Source organism: Maudiozyma barnettii (genome assembly GCF_903064755.1).
Source record: "Maudiozyma barnettii strain CLIB 1767 genome assembly, contig: KABA2_02, whole genome shotgun sequence".
NCBI lineage: Eukaryota > Fungi > Ascomycota > Saccharomycetes > Saccharomycetales > Saccharomycetaceae > Maudiozyma > Maudiozyma barnettii.
Genome location: NW_024545239.1, coordinates 1,024,609 through 1,042,995, shown reverse-complemented (window position 1 = coordinate 1,042,995; position 18,387 = coordinate 1,024,609). Strand labels below are relative to the sequence as shown.

General features: G+C 31.4%; 7 protein-coding genes and 1 non-coding gene across 8 annotated transcripts; 4 read left to right on the top strand and 4 right to left on the bottom strand.

The window, feature by feature from the left end:
- Window positions 1–216: 216 nt before the first annotated feature.
- CHZ1 (Chz1p) lies at window positions 217–684 on the top strand (the record flags this gene model as incomplete). The annotated part of the gene is made up of 1 exon (XM_041549128.1): window positions 217–684. One exon carries the CDS (start codon window positions 217–219, stop codon window positions 682–684), a length of 468 nt encoding a protein of 155 aa, XP_041405062.1.
- Window positions 685–1,127: 443 nt separating this feature from the next.
- On the top strand, window positions 1,128–3,893 carry FIR1 (Fir1p; the record flags this gene model as incomplete). The annotated part of the gene is made up of 1 exon (XM_041549127.1): window positions 1,128–3,893. One exon carries the CDS (start codon window positions 1,128–1,130, stop codon window positions 3,891–3,893), a length of 2,766 nt encoding a protein of 921 aa, XP_041405061.1.
- Window positions 3,894–4,198: 305 nt separating this feature from the next.
- Window positions 4,199–7,117, bottom strand: ZRG8 (Zrg8p; the record flags this gene model as incomplete). The annotated part of the gene is made up of 1 exon (XM_041549126.1): window positions 4,199–7,117. One exon carries the CDS (start codon window positions 7,115–7,117, stop codon window positions 4,199–4,201), a length of 2,919 nt encoding a protein of 972 aa, XP_041405060.1.
- A 641-nt stretch (window positions 7,118–7,758) lies between these two features.
- On the bottom strand, window positions 7,759–8,451 carry KABA2_02S09922 (uncharacterized protein; the record flags this gene model as incomplete). The annotated part of the gene is made up of 1 exon (XM_041549125.1): window positions 7,759–8,451. One exon carries the CDS (start codon window positions 8,449–8,451, stop codon window positions 7,759–7,761), a length of 693 nt encoding a protein of 230 aa, XP_041405059.1.
- A 1,268-nt stretch (window positions 8,452–9,719) lies between these two features.
- Window positions 9,720–10,748, top strand: KABA2_02S09900 (SDR family oxidoreductase; the record flags this gene model as incomplete). Its single annotated transcript, XM_041549124.1, has 1 exon — window positions 9,720–10,748. One exon carries the CDS (start codon window positions 9,720–9,722, stop codon window positions 10,746–10,748), a length of 1,029 nt encoding a protein of 342 aa, XP_041405058.1.
- A 593-nt stretch (window positions 10,749–11,341) lies between these two features.
- Window positions 11,342–12,139, top strand: RVS161 (amphiphysin-like protein RVS161; the record flags this gene model as incomplete). The annotated part of the gene is made up of 1 exon (XM_041549123.1): window positions 11,342–12,139. One exon carries the CDS (start codon window positions 11,342–11,344, stop codon window positions 12,137–12,139), a length of 798 nt encoding a protein of 265 aa, XP_041405057.1.
- Window positions 12,140–12,869: 730 nt separating this feature from the next.
- SAT4 (serine/threonine protein kinase SAT4) lies at window positions 12,870–14,792 on the bottom strand (the record flags this gene model as incomplete). Its single annotated transcript, XM_041549122.1, has 1 exon — window positions 12,870–14,792. The coding sequence occupies one exon, from the start codon at window positions 14,790–14,792 to the stop codon at window positions 12,870–12,872; it is 1,923 nt and encodes a 640-aa protein (XP_041405056.1).
- Window positions 14,793–18,009: 3,217 nt separating this feature from the next.
- Window positions 18,010–18,083, bottom strand: KABA2_02S09834. Its single transcript has one exon. It is a non-coding gene; the product is annotated as a tRNA-Asn (tRNA).
- Window positions 18,084–18,387: the final 304 nt, after the last annotated feature.

Here is an 18,387-nt window from a genome sequence, read left to right as displayed (position 1 = left end):
CCTCCGGTTAGCTCAATATTCGCAGAGTAATTCAATTTTTCACGCTCTGAAATTTTAAATATTGAAAATATAATCCATTTTTAAGGTCAAAATTAAGCAAACTTAATAGATGAAAGCAAAGAATACTCATTTATATCGATTGATTAAATTATAAAAGAAGTATAGGAACTGTAGTTACCATTAGAAAAAGGGACATAATATACCAATAATAACACTATGTCAGAAGCAAGTAAAGTTGTAGACCAAAGTAAGAAGAAACGTAGAAGAAGAAATTACGACGATTACGATAATGAAATAGCTCAAGAGGAAAAGGACCTGAAGCAACAGAAGAAGAATAAAACTTCAGTCCAGGGTAAAGAGGGTGAAGAATTATCCAAATCAGGCTCTACTAATGAAAAGAAAACCTCAGAGGATGACTCTGATTCGGAATTCGATGATGAAAAATTGGACAGATTGATGGGTAATGAGCTAGAAGAAGAAGAAGACGATTTGACTGAAATTGATACAACAAATATTATCACTAGTGGTAGAAGAACTAGGGGGAAAATAATAGATTATAAAAAAGCTGCAAGGGAATTGGATAATGCTGAAAAGAAAACAGACTCATCTACCGAAACAAAGGATCAAGGTGATGATGATAACGACGATGACGAAGAAGCTGACGATGAGGAGTTCAAAGCTTAATAAAGATCATTATAACCTTATTTTATCTATTTCATTTCTATTACTGCTATTTAGTGTATATACATATCTATTCACAGAAATTTAATCTATGTACGTATAGCTGTTTCCTCTTATGGGTGATATACCATTAGATTTATAGTAATTAATAAAGAGAGAACATAAATATTTTTGTTACCCGAACATTGATTTCCCTTTTCGGCAAAGTGTCAACACATCTCGAAAATTATTTCCCATCTCGAAATGTCAATAAAACGAACCTTATGATCTACATAAACATCAAATAACTGATTCATTCAAGGAACAACACGATAACCAAACCGGCATTAGCACTTCGAGAATTGCATTAAATATATATGTATATATTCTATTGAGAGAAACAAATTTTTGTTATATATCCTAATAAGAAAACAAAATTTGAAAACAAAAAGAGAGGACTCCATAGAATGTTGAGCACACAAAGTTTTTCGAAATTGAATCATACTCGATCAGATCAATATGATAACGATGAAAACTTAAACTCAGGACATAATTTATCAGAAAAGTCACCGATTAATATGAGATCTAAAATTAGTAACTTTAACCTTACTACACGTTCGGACCTTTCGTTACCCCCTATTGATAATCGTGTCCCTTACAAAATTACTTCAAAAATAAATAACAACAGGTCTCAAGTTCGATTTTCCATTCCAGACCCAAATTTGGTTAACGATGATTGTTCTTATATATCAATATCAAACTCCCCACAAAAAATTGTGTTTCCTAAAGAACCTATTGAAAATGCAAAATTTGACGACGGAGAATTGACAAGTATATACTCCGACCCTCTAACAACATTTCCAAATTATCATAGAGATCCCAAATCACCAATTAAAAAGGTAAATAAAATTCCGTTGAAGGATAGATTGAACTTAGTAGACTTACAAACAAAAGTGATGATAGATGTACCTGAAAGTATATGGAAGTATCATAGAACCCACAGATCAAAGGAGGATTCCAACAATAATAATAGTAATAATAAAGATAGCATCCGTGGTCATAGGAAAACAAAATCAATGCATAATATTTATAATCCCTATAGAGACGTCGACGCTATCAATAAATCAAACATATCACCGGAGACCCATGAATGGACTCCATTTCACCAGAAATCTAAATCACTACAGTCAATAATTGCAGAAACTGTAAAGATATATAATGAAGAAGAACAGGCTAAATCAAATGAAGACATATCATTATCCACTTTTAACGAAACTGTTAGCACCATATCACCGCTTAATATACGGCAGCCAGGGAGATACACAAAAATTACAAAGAAACATGATTTGTTTTTAACCTCAGAATCTCCATTAAATAAATATAAAGTTTCAGTACCATTGGAGATTAATCTACCTCCATATTTATCACCTCATAATAAAGACAAAAATTACCATAGAAGGAGCTTAATTTATAATGGCCAAGGTTATAGTACGTTTAATACTGACTCAGAAGAGACAATATCAGAATCCGAAATATCAGAATCGATACATGAGGACAGCAAAGAATCTGATTTTGTTACTGATTCACTTATCGGTGACGATTCTCTGCCATATGCAACCAATAATATATCAATTGATGTGGGAAATAAAACTGTAAAAGATACAGACTTATTCCTCGGCATCGATGAAGAAGCTAACGTGAACTTGAAAGTTCAAAACAAAAATATAAGATCAAATTCGAAACCTCCTAAACAACCACCTCTTCCAGCAAAGGATACCCAATTCAAATCTTCAACATCAATCAATAATGATATTACAAGTCCACATACAAAATCCTTGCAACAGAGTTATTCAAGACCTACAAGTGATGCGTTAGAAATTCTTGCGACTCCATCCAAGAGTATAGTCATACCATGCTTAGATGATGAAGATTACCAAACACCAAAAGTCCCAAGTACAAATGGCTCATTGAAATTTTTTGAAAACTTTGAACCTCTTTCCAATGAAGAGCAAGACACCTTTAACACAGATAAATACCCGAGAAGAGTTGAAGGTAAATTGAATCTTGCGTTTAAATTTCCATTCAATGAGACAAATAATCAAGTGGCTGAAAGACGTCAAGTTAATCCAACCGATGAAACTATGGACTTCCTAAAGGTTGCTCAGAAGCCGTCAGATCCAGAATTTGAAAATAGACGACAACGATTAATCCACAATCAATCAGCGAATAACTCACCTGTTCATAAATCGGGGCATGCACATAGAAGAACTCAAAGTATTCATAATATTGAGTTTACCACATTTGATAGCCTGACAACTCCTCAAGCATCAGTTGACGCTGCATCAACTCCACAAAAAGAGAGTACGACAGAATTGGAAATCCCAGTAAGATCTCAATTCAGAAACCAAACTTCAGTAATAGTGGAGTCGCCTATTATTAAAATTACTCCGCCTCACAAGAACACACAAGATAGTATAGTATTTATCTCTGAAAGGATTATATCATCTTCGCCGAAACCTAAAGTATGTAACGGTAGTAGACCCCTATCTTCGATTCAGTCATTCAGTAAGCCGGTATCTTATAAAGATGTTGGAAATATGCACTCAAGCGAAAATATATTGATGCCAGAAGACGTTCTCGACAGTAAAACGGTACCTATTAAAAATTTTAATAGTCTATCTCCCAGACGAAGTTTATCAAATAATGGTAGCCATCAGTCGTCCTCTGTAACATCTTACACGAATTCTCAATTTTCAAAAGCCTCATATAATTCAACCGAAACAGATATGGAGGCTGTTGAAGAGATAGAAGAAATTGAATTAATTAAAAGGAGTAATATTCCTGTTGATGTGTCGTTCTCACTAAAAGAAAAGAAAGAAGAGAATGACATCAGTTTTGAAATAATTAAGGAGTATAAAAATGGTAAAGAGGTTGATGTTATTGTATTAAATGATGTTGAAGAATCTGCGAATGACACATCTAAAAGGAAAAGGAAATTAAAAAGTACGCGAATAACAAAAAATAAGGATTATAATGCGATCCTTGATATGTGTGAAAATACGGCATCTGAAGCAAAAGATATTATCTACAAATTGGTGTCAGAAACAGAACCACTGAATGTGAATGAAAGTGGTAAAAAGAATATGCATCACACCTCTCAAGAAAATGAGCAACGTGAACGTTACTTAAAGAAATTTAACAGGACAATGAGAGTAACATCAAAAATAAAATAGACACTTCATAAATTATAAATAGTATATTTATATAAAATTTACTACTTAGAAAAGTAAATATATCTTTTCTCTAATGAAAACTTGTGGTTGTCATAAATCTTTAAAACACATCTAAGTTGGTATACTGTCTATGTTGAGCAATATCGGTTGCCGATTTAAATTTGTATGATTTAAATTATAAAATTTACACTTTTATTTATATCTAGAAATAAGGAAACTCTTTTGATTGAAATTAAGACATCAAAATTACAATTTATAATTGTTTCATGCAAAACAAGCATATGCGAATGATAGACAACTTGTACTTATGTATTATGTTGTTTCACTTTTGGTGAAGCAGGTGCAGAAGTATTAGAAGCAGCCTCTTGGATTGGGCTCAGCGAATATGTACTACTCCTAACATATGAAGGGGAGGGTGCATAATATGTAGAGGTGTTTTCTTCATTAGTTTCATGTATTATTGGATTAGGTGAAAGGCTGTTGATACTTCTCTTTATAGAAGATTCCCTAGAAGGTTCTATATTATTACTTGCAGCCTCCCATGAGGAATTGAAGAATGTCACTGTTTTATTATCTAATTCCAGCGTATTCTTCATTGGGGTATTTTCCCTTGATATACCCAGTGGTTTATTGTGGTAACTATGCGTCCTTCTAAAGGACTCTCTAGTTCCTAGTGGAGATTTTCTTGATGAAAATGGAAGTCCTTTACTAAAATGTTTTTCAGAAAGTGTTTCTAATTGGTACTCGTCACCATCAGAAAATTCAAAATCTTCAGGAACTGTGTTGATTTCATCCAAATAATCACTATAACTCTCCTCACCTTCAATTTCGCTAGTATTCGTAGTTTCAGTATTATGGTTCTTTAAATTAGTATTATATTCATCCTCTTCTGCCTCATCAATAAAAAATAAATTACTGGTTAGCCCAGGAATTTCTGAGTCCATGTCACTATTTAAATCGTGGAATTTTAAGGACTGGGACCTAGCTGGTGGGGGCAGATGAGAGTGAACGGGACTATTCTCGTTTGGAGTGAGGGACACAGGTGAAAGTTTTAGTAGGTGCTCTTTTGGAGTTCTTAGGTCGACAGTTAATTCGGTTCCAGTGTCACTATCCATCGGAGATAGTAATATATTCGGAATTTTGCTTTTATTTGGTGAGGATGTATGTAAATGATCGAGACGTGGTGGAGACATAAAGTCGATAAATTGTGTGTTTTCATTCAAGACTGGTAATTTATGATTTTGTGGATTCAGTAGATCTACCGCAAGGAAAGGTAATTTGGAATTATTCAATTTTGACCGGTTATTAACTAATTTTTCAGGTCCCTCTTTTAAATCATCTTCTTTTTTATAATATGGGATACTATTACTTAGATTATCTGAGTATATTTGATTAGATCTATCTTCATCACTATCAGAAAGATCAAAAAGATCGTTATATTTCATGATAAGTTTGGGTTTTCCATTCTTGTTGGCAGGCGCAGATATTGGTTCCTTTATGACTTCGTTCTCATGGGAATTTATTGAGCTCAGTTCTCCATCAGAAATGTCAAATAGGTCATTATATTTGGTGACTAATTTTTTTGTTTTATTAAGGTCAGTAAGATTATTACTATTCCTAACATATGCATTATCTGAGGTAGAGTCCTCCAGCTTAATCAATTTATGCGACCCCACAATTATATCTTTTTGTAAAGGTACCACCGAATCCTGCTCAGGATAGTCATCATCCATGGGTTCATCTTGTTCATCGGATAACTCAAATAGATCATCATATTTTTTTACATTTCCTGTTTGTTTATTTTGAAGTTTTACACTATCTATTCCAAGGTCGTTATTATTGTTATAGTCACTGATATGATCGTAACTCTCGTCTATGTAGTTCATGTCATCATCTAATCCATCCTCAGCGTAGAAGTCATCTAAGTAAATACTGGGTTTTTCTCGATCTTGTTCTACTTCTTCTTCATTGGTTTCCCCTGGTGTTTTATAATATTTAACCGATGATGTCCTACCATTAATGGTCGAATATTCAAATGAGAACTTTGATTCGTCGGAGTCAGAGTCACTACCAAAAGTGAGGTGGTTTGTATCTTTACTTACTTTAGAATGATCATCCTCTATATCACTATTATTATTTTCAGGAATTTTTTTAGGTGTGGATTCTTGTATCTCAAATTTTGGAAGTGATGGAATTGATAGAGAAGGGGTTTCTAAACTTTTACTTCCCTTTTGTAACGTTAATAAGTCTCCACTAGAATGAATTTTAATCTTCCGATTCTTGTTTTTAATTTTGTTTCGAGAAATGTTTCCATACCGTTCACTATCGGTTGATTGAAGGGTATCTACACTTTGGTTCTTGCCAGGTTTTAAAATAACCCTATTAACATCTACGGTCTCATTAGTGTGTAAATCGTTCAATGATACATATGATTCAACATGAGTATTATTGGGAAAATGTATTGGTCTTGATACTTTAAAGGCTGGGTCTAGCTCTATATTATAGGTTTCAGTTTTCTTGATGGTGTGTACGCTCTTATTCGAACTTTTGTTTTCATCATCTTGTTCTTGTTCTTTTTCGAAAAAATAATTAGTGGTTGGAGATGTTACAAAAGTTGGGTCCCAGGAGTCTGAAGAAATTCGTCTTTCGTTAACAGGATCTTGGTTATCAAATGAATTATTCAAATTAATAATTGGCGAAGAGCTATGATGATCACCCCAAGAATGAGTAATTGTTCCCTTGATGGTTGGTAATACTTCGAACGTACCTTTAGCCTTTCTCGTTGGAGAAGACGATGCCGATGTACTATTACTTGTCATAAATGGTTGTTCTTGTTGTTGTAGACCTTGTGGTATGCTTGCTGTTGAATTTTTATTAAATAGCTTTGAGGTCAATTTAGTTTTTGATGCAAGTTTATGAAATGATTCAAAATTTGGGGATGAAATGGAAGGAGAACCTTGTTCTTGACTACTATTCGATTTGTGTGGTGTTGTAGGGACAAAATCCAAAGTCTCATTTTCACTTTCTCCCCCATTTAAAGAGATTCTTGGAATTATATCGGAGGCTCTTCTATCATAAGATACTTTTGTTGTGTTGACAGTATCATTATTAGTGAGTGATGGTTTTGTTGAATATTGGGACGTATTACTATTTGTTACTGTTTCATTTGTTTTACTTCTTCCTAGAGAACTTGACTTTCGATGTGCCTTGATGAATGATCGCATCTGTGAATATGATTCATCGATCGTTCCGCAATATATATCTATATCTACAGTGAAACAGCTATGCTATTCTATACCCAATGAAAATATGAATACTTCTTTGTTGTAAAATAAAAATAAATAAGTTAGAAGAAGAAGAAGAAGAAAAGATGTGTTAATGTTTATTTGAATCGGTTCTAGTTTTCAAAGTTTCGATTCTTTTTAATGCATAACTTTGTATATTTTATTTTTTCTCTTTATCTTTCTTTGTATTCACTGATTCAATGTAAATAAGAGATCTCGTTGTATGATAAATAATATCGTTTGTTGTTATGATGAACGTTATTTCAATTCATGTAAATTAATCGACATGTACATATTTTTTTGAGTTATATTGTGTGATAATGGTTGCTTATAGTATCGCAGTCGCTCCCTTTTGAGAAAAAAGTAATATAGAGATTCGATTACAAAAGATCCACAATCTCTAAACAAGTAAAAAAATAGATTTAATTGATTTATATGTAATTGATATACAAATTAGTCAAAATACATGAATTGAAGCAAATATATATTTCATAATTTTGCAAGATATCAGAATGTACCACAGAAATGAAAATAAAAGGATCAAATTATAAATAAATTATATTATGCTAAAGTATATTTATTCATAAAATCTTAGCAAGAGCATTAGTCCATTGATCTTCTTCTTTATTATAAGTGTAAGATAATATATCGCCATCACATGGAATGTTCCATAGATCATCATAAGTCTTTTCAGCAGAGACTTGTAATCTAACTAAAGCAGACCATTCTTCATCATACTTCAAATTTAAACAAAAAGATGTAACTTTAGAGAATTGATCATTTTCATTGAACGCAATAGTTAAAACTTTTTCAATTTCTTCCCATTGGTTATCACCTGCACATTCATATTCTTTAGTTTCACCTGCAAAGACAACATCCCAAAATTTACCTGAGTTACTAAAAGCATATTGTTCACTCTTACAATTCAATCTAGTGAAGAAACGTTTATACATAGTACTAAAAGAATGAGTACAACTTGGGATTGCATCCATTCTATCAACTAAATTATTCAATACTTTTAGATATAGACGTAACAGGGCTACAAAAGCCATTGTAACCTTATAACATATTTGGAATAATAAATTACCAGATAATTCAGGATGTAAATCGACATCCAATGTATTTGAATCTCTTGGGAAATCAGTAATATTACCAACTTGAGTATCTAGACTCTCTGGAGTAATAACATTTTCTTCGTAATCGGAAGCTGTAACACCAAGGACAGCTGTAACACTAAGTAATAGTAAAGCCTTTGTCAGGAAAGAAGATTTCATTATTTTATTGTTTTCAGGGGATATTTGTTTTATTATGATAATTCAATCGGTTTTGATAAATTTGTAACCTATCAAAAATAAAAATATATATAATAAATAAGAAAAAAAAAGTTTATGCTATTGATTAAGAGATTGTCGTACATTATGTATAGGTTGAGAGCCCTTTATTTTTCCTAGTTCTATTTATTACTTTAGAATCTAATTATCGCTTACGTATTACGTTTCCTTATTATTTTTTTCACTTTTCGCATGTGTAATATCTAAAGGAGAGCCAAAAAAGGACAGAAAAACAGCCAACCTCACACAGCGAGAAAACAATAAATAAAATTAAGAGACATATGTTCCATTAAAAATGTGTGCTCCCTTTGTTTGTGCTATTACTTTGCATAAACTGTTTGAAAATATTCTACAATTACTATGAGCATTAGCTAATTGTTATAGATATTAAATTAAATTAAAAAATGGTAAGATAAGATCTAGTTCTTCCCAATCCTCTACTAATCTTACGTAATGACGATATCAATAGTTCTACTAATTAACTAAATGTAGTCTGTATATGTTTTGTATTATGTTGATGGTATTCATCAGTTATAATAGTAATAGTAATAGTAATAATAATAATAATTAAAAGATGAAGTTAACGTCACAAAGACAGAAGAATACAATAAATACACTTCAAAACATATATATGCATGCACTTACACAGAAAAGTTAGCTGACTTAACAGATTATACTAAAGAGAGACGAGGCGGGATACACGGAAGACTAGCCCGAAACAAGTTCCGTCTCTACAAAAAGGAAGCAGCCTCCCCCCACAGTTCGATCAAATAGGAATAAATATTTGTAAAGACAGTTGAACCATATTTCTTGTGATTATGTAATGGCAAAAGCAAATTTAAGAAACATCTCTATTTTAAAATTATATTTAATTCATTGTTTATTTGCAGATGGCACTGAACATATGAATTATTCTTATTCCATGGAGTAAATAGGGGTAATGGGTTGTTCCAATACCTGTGTACATGAAGAATACTTTTTGAGCATATTGTTTGTAATCAATTCAATCATTTAAAATATTATTGTTTTTTTCATTTATTTATAAAAGGTGAGTTGATTTCCTTAGTTCAAATTATTTGTAAATTAAGTTGATCATTATATTTTTTATATAATCCTCTTTTTTATTGTTATTATAAAAGAAAGTAACATATATACCTATATATATATTATTACTACTATTATTATTAATAATATTATTTACTCAATTAAGAATGTCGGTTTTCGTATCAGGGGCTACAGGTTTCATTGCTCAACATATTGTTGATCAATTGTTAGAACAAGACTATAAAGTAATTGCATCTGCAAGAACTGAAGCAAAAGCTAATGAATTATCAAAGAATTTTAATAACCCTAATTTGACTACGGTAGTCACCGGTGATATGTCTAAATTAGATGCTTTTGATCCTGCTTTTAAACAATATGGATCTCAAATTAAATATGTGATTCATGCTGCCTCTCCAGTTACTTTTGAAGTAGAAAATACCGAAAGGGATATTTTAATTCCAGCTGTCAATGGTACAAAGGGTATACTTGAATCCATTAAGAAATACGCTGCTAATACAGTGGAACGTATTGTGATGACTTCAAGTGTTGCTGCTATATCAACATTTTCTGAATCACTGGACCCAAAGGCTTTTGCTAATGAAGATTCATGGAATACTTATACATGGGAATCTGCTCAAGTTTCACCAATTGATGCTTATTTCGGTTCAAAGAAATTTGCTGAAGAATATTTCTGGGAATTCTTAGAGAAAAATAAAGATACATTGAACATTAAAGCATCTACAGTGATGCCTGTCTTTGTCTTTGGCCCACAGATGTTTGATTCTTCTGTGAAATCAAAATTGAATGTATCATCAGAAGTGATTAATAAGTTGATTCATACTCCAGTGGATGGCAAGATTTCTCCTTCTCTTGCCAAATTTATTCATGTCAAAGATGTTGCTAAAGCACATGTTTTAGCCATGCAAAAAGATGAGTTGATTGGGAAAAGATTACTTCTATCCGAAGCTAATTACAATTCTCAAGATATTCTAAACTATTTGAACAATGATTTCCCTGTATTGAAGGGTAAAATCCCTGTCGGTGAACCTGATCAAACTGCTGAGGGTAAGCCTTCAAAGGATATTACTTACGATAACTCTAAATCTAGAGAATTGTTAGGGTTCAAGTTTAGAAGTTTGAAACAAGCTGTTGACGACACTGCTGCTCAAGTTCTAAAACACGAAGGTCGTATATAGCTCAACACAAATAACTCATAGATATATATATATGTATATCTTCTCTTGCTAAGTATTCTTTTTGCTACTCATCAAAAAAAAATATTCATTATATGAAACAAATCTGTTACTTTTAAATATTTTATAATCCAACATTCAATAACATTAATTAATCCTTTTTCCCATCAGTTAGTAAATATCAATTCTCAGGGACAAAGAAAAGCATACCATGGCAAAAAAAAAAAAGCATACTACGGAATTAACACAGCGAAATAATAAACGCAGATAGTGAATGTTTTATAGTTATTGAAAAATTACTTAATATATATATGTGTGTAAGGGAAAATGAGGACGAAATTTTCGAAAGATTAGAAGTAAAGAGAGAGAGATATACAAGATATTTTATAAAGGGATTCCAACTTTTAAAAGAATATAAATATAGGGATATCGATATTGATCATCTTACAAACTATTAATTGTAATAGAGACATTTACAAAAGTTTAGCTAGTACTTTTTTTTATTGCTACCGCTTTAACTGTTATTCGTAGGTTGTGTTGATATTTTAGGTGTAACCTTTTTGCTAGTTTTCTAAAGAACAATATTATAATTAAATATGAGTTGGGAAGGGTTCAAAAAAGCCATAAACCGTGCAGGGAATACTGTCATAGTCAAGAACATTGACAAGACAATAGATAAGGAGTATGATATAGAAGAACGTCGTTACAGAGTCTTGCAAAGGGCAGGTGAGGAATTACAAAAGGAGGCCAAAGGTTACTTAGATTCTTTAAGAGCTGTCACTGCATCTCAAGTTACCATTGCTGAAGTCATTTCAAGTTTATATGATGACTCTAAATATATTAGTGGTGGTGGTTATAACGTTGGTAATTATTATTTACAATGTGTTCAAGATTTCGATTCGGAGACAGTTAAACAATTGGATGGTCCATTCAGAGAGACTGTTTTAGATCCAATTTCTAAATTTTCTTCATATTTTAAAGAAATTGATGAAGCAATTAAGAAAAGAGCTCATAAGAAACAAGATTTTGATGCTGCAAAGGCAAAAGTGCGTCGTTTAATTGATAAACCTTCAAAGGATGCTTCAAAGGTACCCAGAGCTGAAAAGGAATTACAATTATCAAAGGATATCTTTGAACATTTGAATTCTCAATTGAAGACAGAATTACCTCAGTTAGTAGCTTTAAGAGTTCCATACTACGATCCAAGTTTTGAAGCTCTTGTCAAGATTCAATTACGTTTCTGTACAGAAGGTTATACAAGATTGGCACAAATTCAACAATATTTAGACCAACAATCAAGAGATGAATATGCAAATGGTCAACTGGATACTAAGATAGAGGACTTGCTGCAACAGATGGCTACTCTAGATATTTGTGCCCTTGGTCTTAAATGATCCTGCATACAACCAATGAGTTTGGTAACCTTGAATACCATTACATCATATACTAACACTTTTCTATAATTATAAAACATGTAACGTCTTATGTACTTTTAATTAAATCCTTTTTTGTTTTCATTTCAATTCAATCGATACCCTGTTATTATGAAAGTTCAGTTCTTTCTTCCCAACATCTGTGTATATGAGGTTCAAAATGAATCAAGAATATATCAACGTAGTGTGTTTAGATTCAAAAATATCCTTATTCTCAATATATGAGTTTGCAGATACAACATCTATCAATAGACTATATGATTAAGAATTAAATTTAAGTACAATTCCTAGCCAATATTCCTTTTCAATATTATATAACTCCTTTCTAAATATATAGAAAGTGAAGCCAAAATTGATATAGAAATAATTGTGAAAGTTACAATATACAACGAATATAATAAAATATGTACGTATGCAACAATTGATGAATATTAAAAAAAAAAAGAAAAAAATTTGTAACCTTATCATGCTGTAATTAACAGTTGATAAATGGTATTATAATATCAGAAGATGTTCTGATAAATCGCAAAAAAACGTAGAAATGCAAAGGTATGGATATGAAGAATGACTTGGAATATAAAGAATTGGAAATGCAAAATTAGGTGTAGAAAAAATATTACAAGTGTGTACTGGGTTATTGTGTGAGTATATTGTCCGTGAGATGATTGGCAGAAAACAAAAAAAGAATATGTTAAACCTTAATTGCATGACTGTCATGACAACATTTAATTTCCCGACCCCATTCACTGTTTAGGATTTGTTTACTTGTAATTCTTCTAGATGGGCTAGGATCCAACATTGAGTAGATAACATTTCTGCATCTAGCTCTTTTCAATTGTTCCACTGGCTTATAACCACCTTTTTCCTTACGACCTTTCAAATACTTGGAATAGAATGGGTCTTCCTTCATGGCAATACTCCATAGTTGACGACCGGTTCTCATGGCCATATAGATAACACCACATGACCAAATATCAATAGCCCTTGGGTCGAATTCTTCTTGAACATATTCTTCTGGAGCAATATATGGACTGGAACCACAGACACCACCACTTAAATGTATATCTCTTTCCCAAGCCATCTTGAAACATTCACTATTACCAAAATCTGTAATCTTTATAACACCATCAGAGGTAAGCAATAAATTTTCTGGCTTTAAATCTCTGTGGCATACACCCATTTCATGCATGTATGCGACACCTTTGATTAATTGTTTGAAAAAACAATCAGCCTCTAAGTATTCTATTTTACCAGCTGCGACAATCAAACTGAATAAATCACCACCTGAACAATATTCCATAACTTGTAAGAAATCACCTTTAGCATCTTTCAATAAATCAATGGTACCAACAATATTTGTATGATGTAATGAAGAAGAAATACAATATTCGGCAGTTAACCTCTTTTTGTATCTTTCAGCCGATTCATTGTTTTTCTTTAAGAATTCTTTCACTGCAAATAATGTTTCACCTTCTTGTTTGTTTGAGGATTTCTTATGGCAAATTCTGACAGTACCAAAAGCACCTCTACCGGCAACTTCCATACATTTACCATATTTATCAGCGAATCTTTCACACATTTTAGATTTCGAAGAGCTATTATTGTTCGATTGTGATACAGATAATTCATTTGAAGTTGACCTCAAAGATCCTTTCTCGCATGCGATGTTAGTGGTAGGTGTCAATGAATTGTTATCCAACGGCAACGTAGAGTTACTACCGGTTCTCGCTATGTTATCTTTACTCTCTAATCTCTTTAATAAGCCAGACATCAATGTTGGAGGATCCATATTTCTCATGCCAGCGGTCATTGTAGAAGCACCGGTGGGGACACTACTCAAAGGTGTTGGTGGAGCATTACTTATCGACATTAAATCAGGTACAGCAGATATAGCATCGCCTCTAGTCTTTTGTGAACTTATTATATTTTTCAGCATGGAGGTCAATTTTTCTTGTCTCTTTGCAGCTTTTAAATGATGCTCATGCATTCCATTTTCTAGAATAATAAATCTTTTACAATTATTACCTGGAGTGGCAGTTGCATTTGTTGAGTTGGAATTTGCAGCAGGTGTAAGAGGTAAGCCATTATTATTGATTTCTCTTTTATTTTTTTCCGTTGTTGCAGCAGTATTATTAGTTGAGTTAGTAATAATATGAGGTAAATATTTTTCACCATGAGAATGAGTAATTGATGAAGCAGTAACAGTAGAAGTTTGTAAGGATCTCATTGGAGATAATGGATTGATTCCATTATTAGCAGTGCCTGTAACCAAGTTTTGATTTGAAATATCAGATCCTATTGAATCTCTATCTAGTGATGACCTTGAAGATGAACCCTTTGAAGATCTATCAATTTTTTTGGATAAAGAAAAATCTGATGAATGAGAATATGTTGGTGAATTAGAATTAACACTCTTTGCATTATTATAGTCATCGACAGACCTATTAGCATTCTTAGAACCATAAATATTGTGAATCTTAGTATTAGTTCCAACTGGAGTTGGGGATACGGTTGTGTTGGTGGAGGTAGAAGCTTGTTTTGAACCAAACAATTTCTTCACCTTAGAAGAAAAGGTATTCTTTCTAGAAACATCAGCTTTAGTTGTGGATGACATCTTATCTTATATTTTTAATTGTTATTGCTGTTTCTGTTCTCGCTATGAATTTGTATGATTGTTATATTACTCAGGAAGAAGAAACCGATACCAGTTTAGTAAATGAGATGAGCTTATAGGAATATATTTAATATAAACCAAAGAAAAGAAAAAGCAAATATAAATTGCACACTTACACGTGTGTGTGTGTATGTGAGTGAAATCAAATTAATCTTAATAAAAGATATCAATCAATCTATCTTATAGATGAGGTTGGATATTTCTTGAAAAAAATAAATAAATAAAAGAGGATTTTTCTTTTGTAATAAGTGTTTTAGCTTATACTAGTAGTATGGATGGATGTTAATAATTTGTATTAGTTATCTTTAGTTTGATGTAATAAATGAAGATAATGGCTAATAACTAAATAAATTGTTAATAAATGTGGAACTTAGCTTTTATATATCTATGTGCCAAAAAAGGACTCTCTTTTTATTACTAATTTAATCTAATTTTACCCTCTGCAATTATTATTTTTTTTCCTTCACTTCGCGGATAGTAAAAAAATAATATCTGTATTGTGTGCTTTCTGCCTGTATTTTTCAAAATATTATTTCCTTTGTTCTCTTTGTTCTCTATTTTTTTGCTCGTGCGAGATATTAAAGCAGTGATAATCTTCTAGTTCTTGAAATTATGATTGTGATTTTATGATTGTGAAGAACACCACGCAGAAATAATATATTGATATATATATTGATATATTTTACACTCTCTAGTCGTTAGAAGTGAGGACGCGGCGGAGGTATAATTTGTTGTTGTTCTTCTACCCTATAAATTTATGGATTAATTAATAAGTATAGATTTTCTTCTTTGAAAGAGGCGTTGTATTAATGTTTTCCAATAGTAAGAACTCTTTTGTTTTCTATTTATCTATCTATCCATAAAAGGTATAAGGAAGCGATGCGAAGAGTATTGTTTGTACTCTTAATTAATATAATTACGTATATTTCGTCTTGGTACGGTTGTTGGTTATTATTTACAGTTGATTAATCAGTATCAATATTTTTTGCAATACGTAAATAAATATAATGGGAAATAATGGGTAAAATAAAGTATTCTATTATTGATTCTTTTATTTTTTATAATGGGGTGTTTGGTTGTCGCAATACAGATGAGATTTAAATAGATAATGTAATAATAATTAAATCATTAGATGTATTAAACAACAAGATAGTCATACCGTATTTACCAATTTATCTTCCTTATATATATATATATATATATNTATATATATATATATATATATAAGATTATTAATTTGTTCTATCTTGATTTTAATTGAATACTTCTTATTTGAGGTGAATGACCAGAAAAATGTATCACTAATTCTTGACCTATTAACAAATGTTATCAGTATTGAGTAGAGAGTGTCAAAAAAAAATCAATTAAGAAAATTAAAAGCAGATGGGTGGAACGGATCAATGTAACTGTTTCCGTCTAAATCTATCTTCAATTTTATTGACAGTCTCTCTCTCTCTCCCCTCAAAATAGCGTGTACGTAAGATATATATATATATATTGAAACATCGGTCTATGACGACAGAAAGAGAAAGAGGACCATATCTTCTTCCCTCCCCCCCCTTCCTCAAAAGAATAAGAAAGAAATTGATTGTCAGAAGAATAACAACATTTTTAATTTTTTCGACAACGAGTCTATTTTCATATCTCATTTTGTTTACTATATTTGTAATGCTTGTTCTTGTTGTTCTGACTTTACTCTGTTTTATCAATTTTTATCCCACTTATTTAATATGTATTTAATGAAAAAAAAAATCTACTTTTGTTTTGTACGCATTTTCATATCTTTGTTACCTAGAAGAATAACAGAATAGAGAAATACAATTGAAAAATGTAATCCTTTTAGAATCTTATTTTTTTTTCGCTCCAAGGGTTTCTGAAATATTAATTAATACGTTTTTCATAGTAAGATAATTTACGTTTTCAGTTTTTCACTTAATCTATTAAGAAAAATAAAAGCTTGACTACGTCAAATTCACATATAATTTTGCTTCCTCTTTCACTATTGGTGGCTCTCGAGAAGAAGAAGAAGAAGAAAAAGATGGTCAGGCGTTTCTTTTTTTTCTTTTTTTTGGCTTACTTACAATAAAAAGAGTTGGACAGAAAATCATCTTACCAATCCTTAATGTTAGTATAATTTGTGTACGTGTGTGTAGGTTTTTCTAGAATTGCACTGTAAAAAAGTAGGAAATTTTTACATCAACTTCTTTTTTTGTTTTCGCCCTTTCGTATTTTTATTACAGGTTCACAGTTATTAAGTGAAGAGATGATTTGCTGTTCATCCCACGCGCATCACTCTCAGTCCCATTACTTCTAAACCCCCACGACTGTATGTAATAAATACTTGGTATTAAATTTCTACCACACAATATATTAATAATAAAAGCTTCAATATGAATCACATTAAGAATATGCTAATTTCTGGGGTAGTTCAACTATCGCCTGATTACATGCTCATTGATGTTAGTATTACGATAAGTTTAGTCAATTAAACTATATTCAAGTCCCGATGACGGTATAACGGCTGTGTGGGATGGCTAGATAACGGAAGCCTGGCATGACAGAAAACAGGGTCTCGAAGATTCTTGGTTCATTATTTTGTTGTGTTTTAAGCCGTTCACTTAATAAGAAGATATTGGTTTATAATACGGTTGTAACGGATATTAATTTTTGTTTATAATATTAATTATGTAAAATATGACGTTTAAGCAAGGGGGATGGTTAATCTATTTTATTTAATGAGTAATGTGTTGCAATTATTTTCAATCATTACTTTATTTATCTTATTGAAAAAGACACCATCCAAAGGTTTTAAACAGAACAAAAATATATATTCCAATGCAATTTAACTTCGTTGGATTCCAAAAAAAGAGAGATATTTCGAGTAAAAGTTGCTGGCCGTTTGGAAAAGTAATTTGTAATAGTACATAAAAATAGCTAGTGGGTGACCATTCATTTTCAGCCATAAAGGAAACAATAAACTTATATAATTTAGTTTCTATTTTTTTTTAAATGCTGGAATAGAATGAGAATTGATCTGACTTGAGGAAAAAGTATTAAGTGTGATTATAGAATTACCTTTTCTTTGCAAACTTTTCATTACATTTCAAATAACGAAATTATGATTTATCGATCACTTGCTTAGAAAGCAAAAAATAATCGACCTCGGTGAGGATTGAACTCACGATCTTGCGATTAACAGTCGCACGCCTTAACCAGCTTGGCCACGAAGTCTAATATTTTGAAAAAAAAAGAAAATATGTTATATATTTGTTATACCCTTATTTTGTTAACCAACTAACTATTATAAATTTATAAATGTATATTTTAAGTATAAATAGGGAAAATGATTGGAAAATTTAATATTAGACATCTTCTATTTAACTGAACAAATTTTATTATATTACAAAATCAACTTATAGTTGTTAAACAGAGTTGCTGTTGTTAAACTGCTCATCTTTTGTGCATAGTAACGTTGGACTATGTAGCTCCAATAAACCCAATGTAGGGGGAACGAATACTACATTGTGCAGTATAT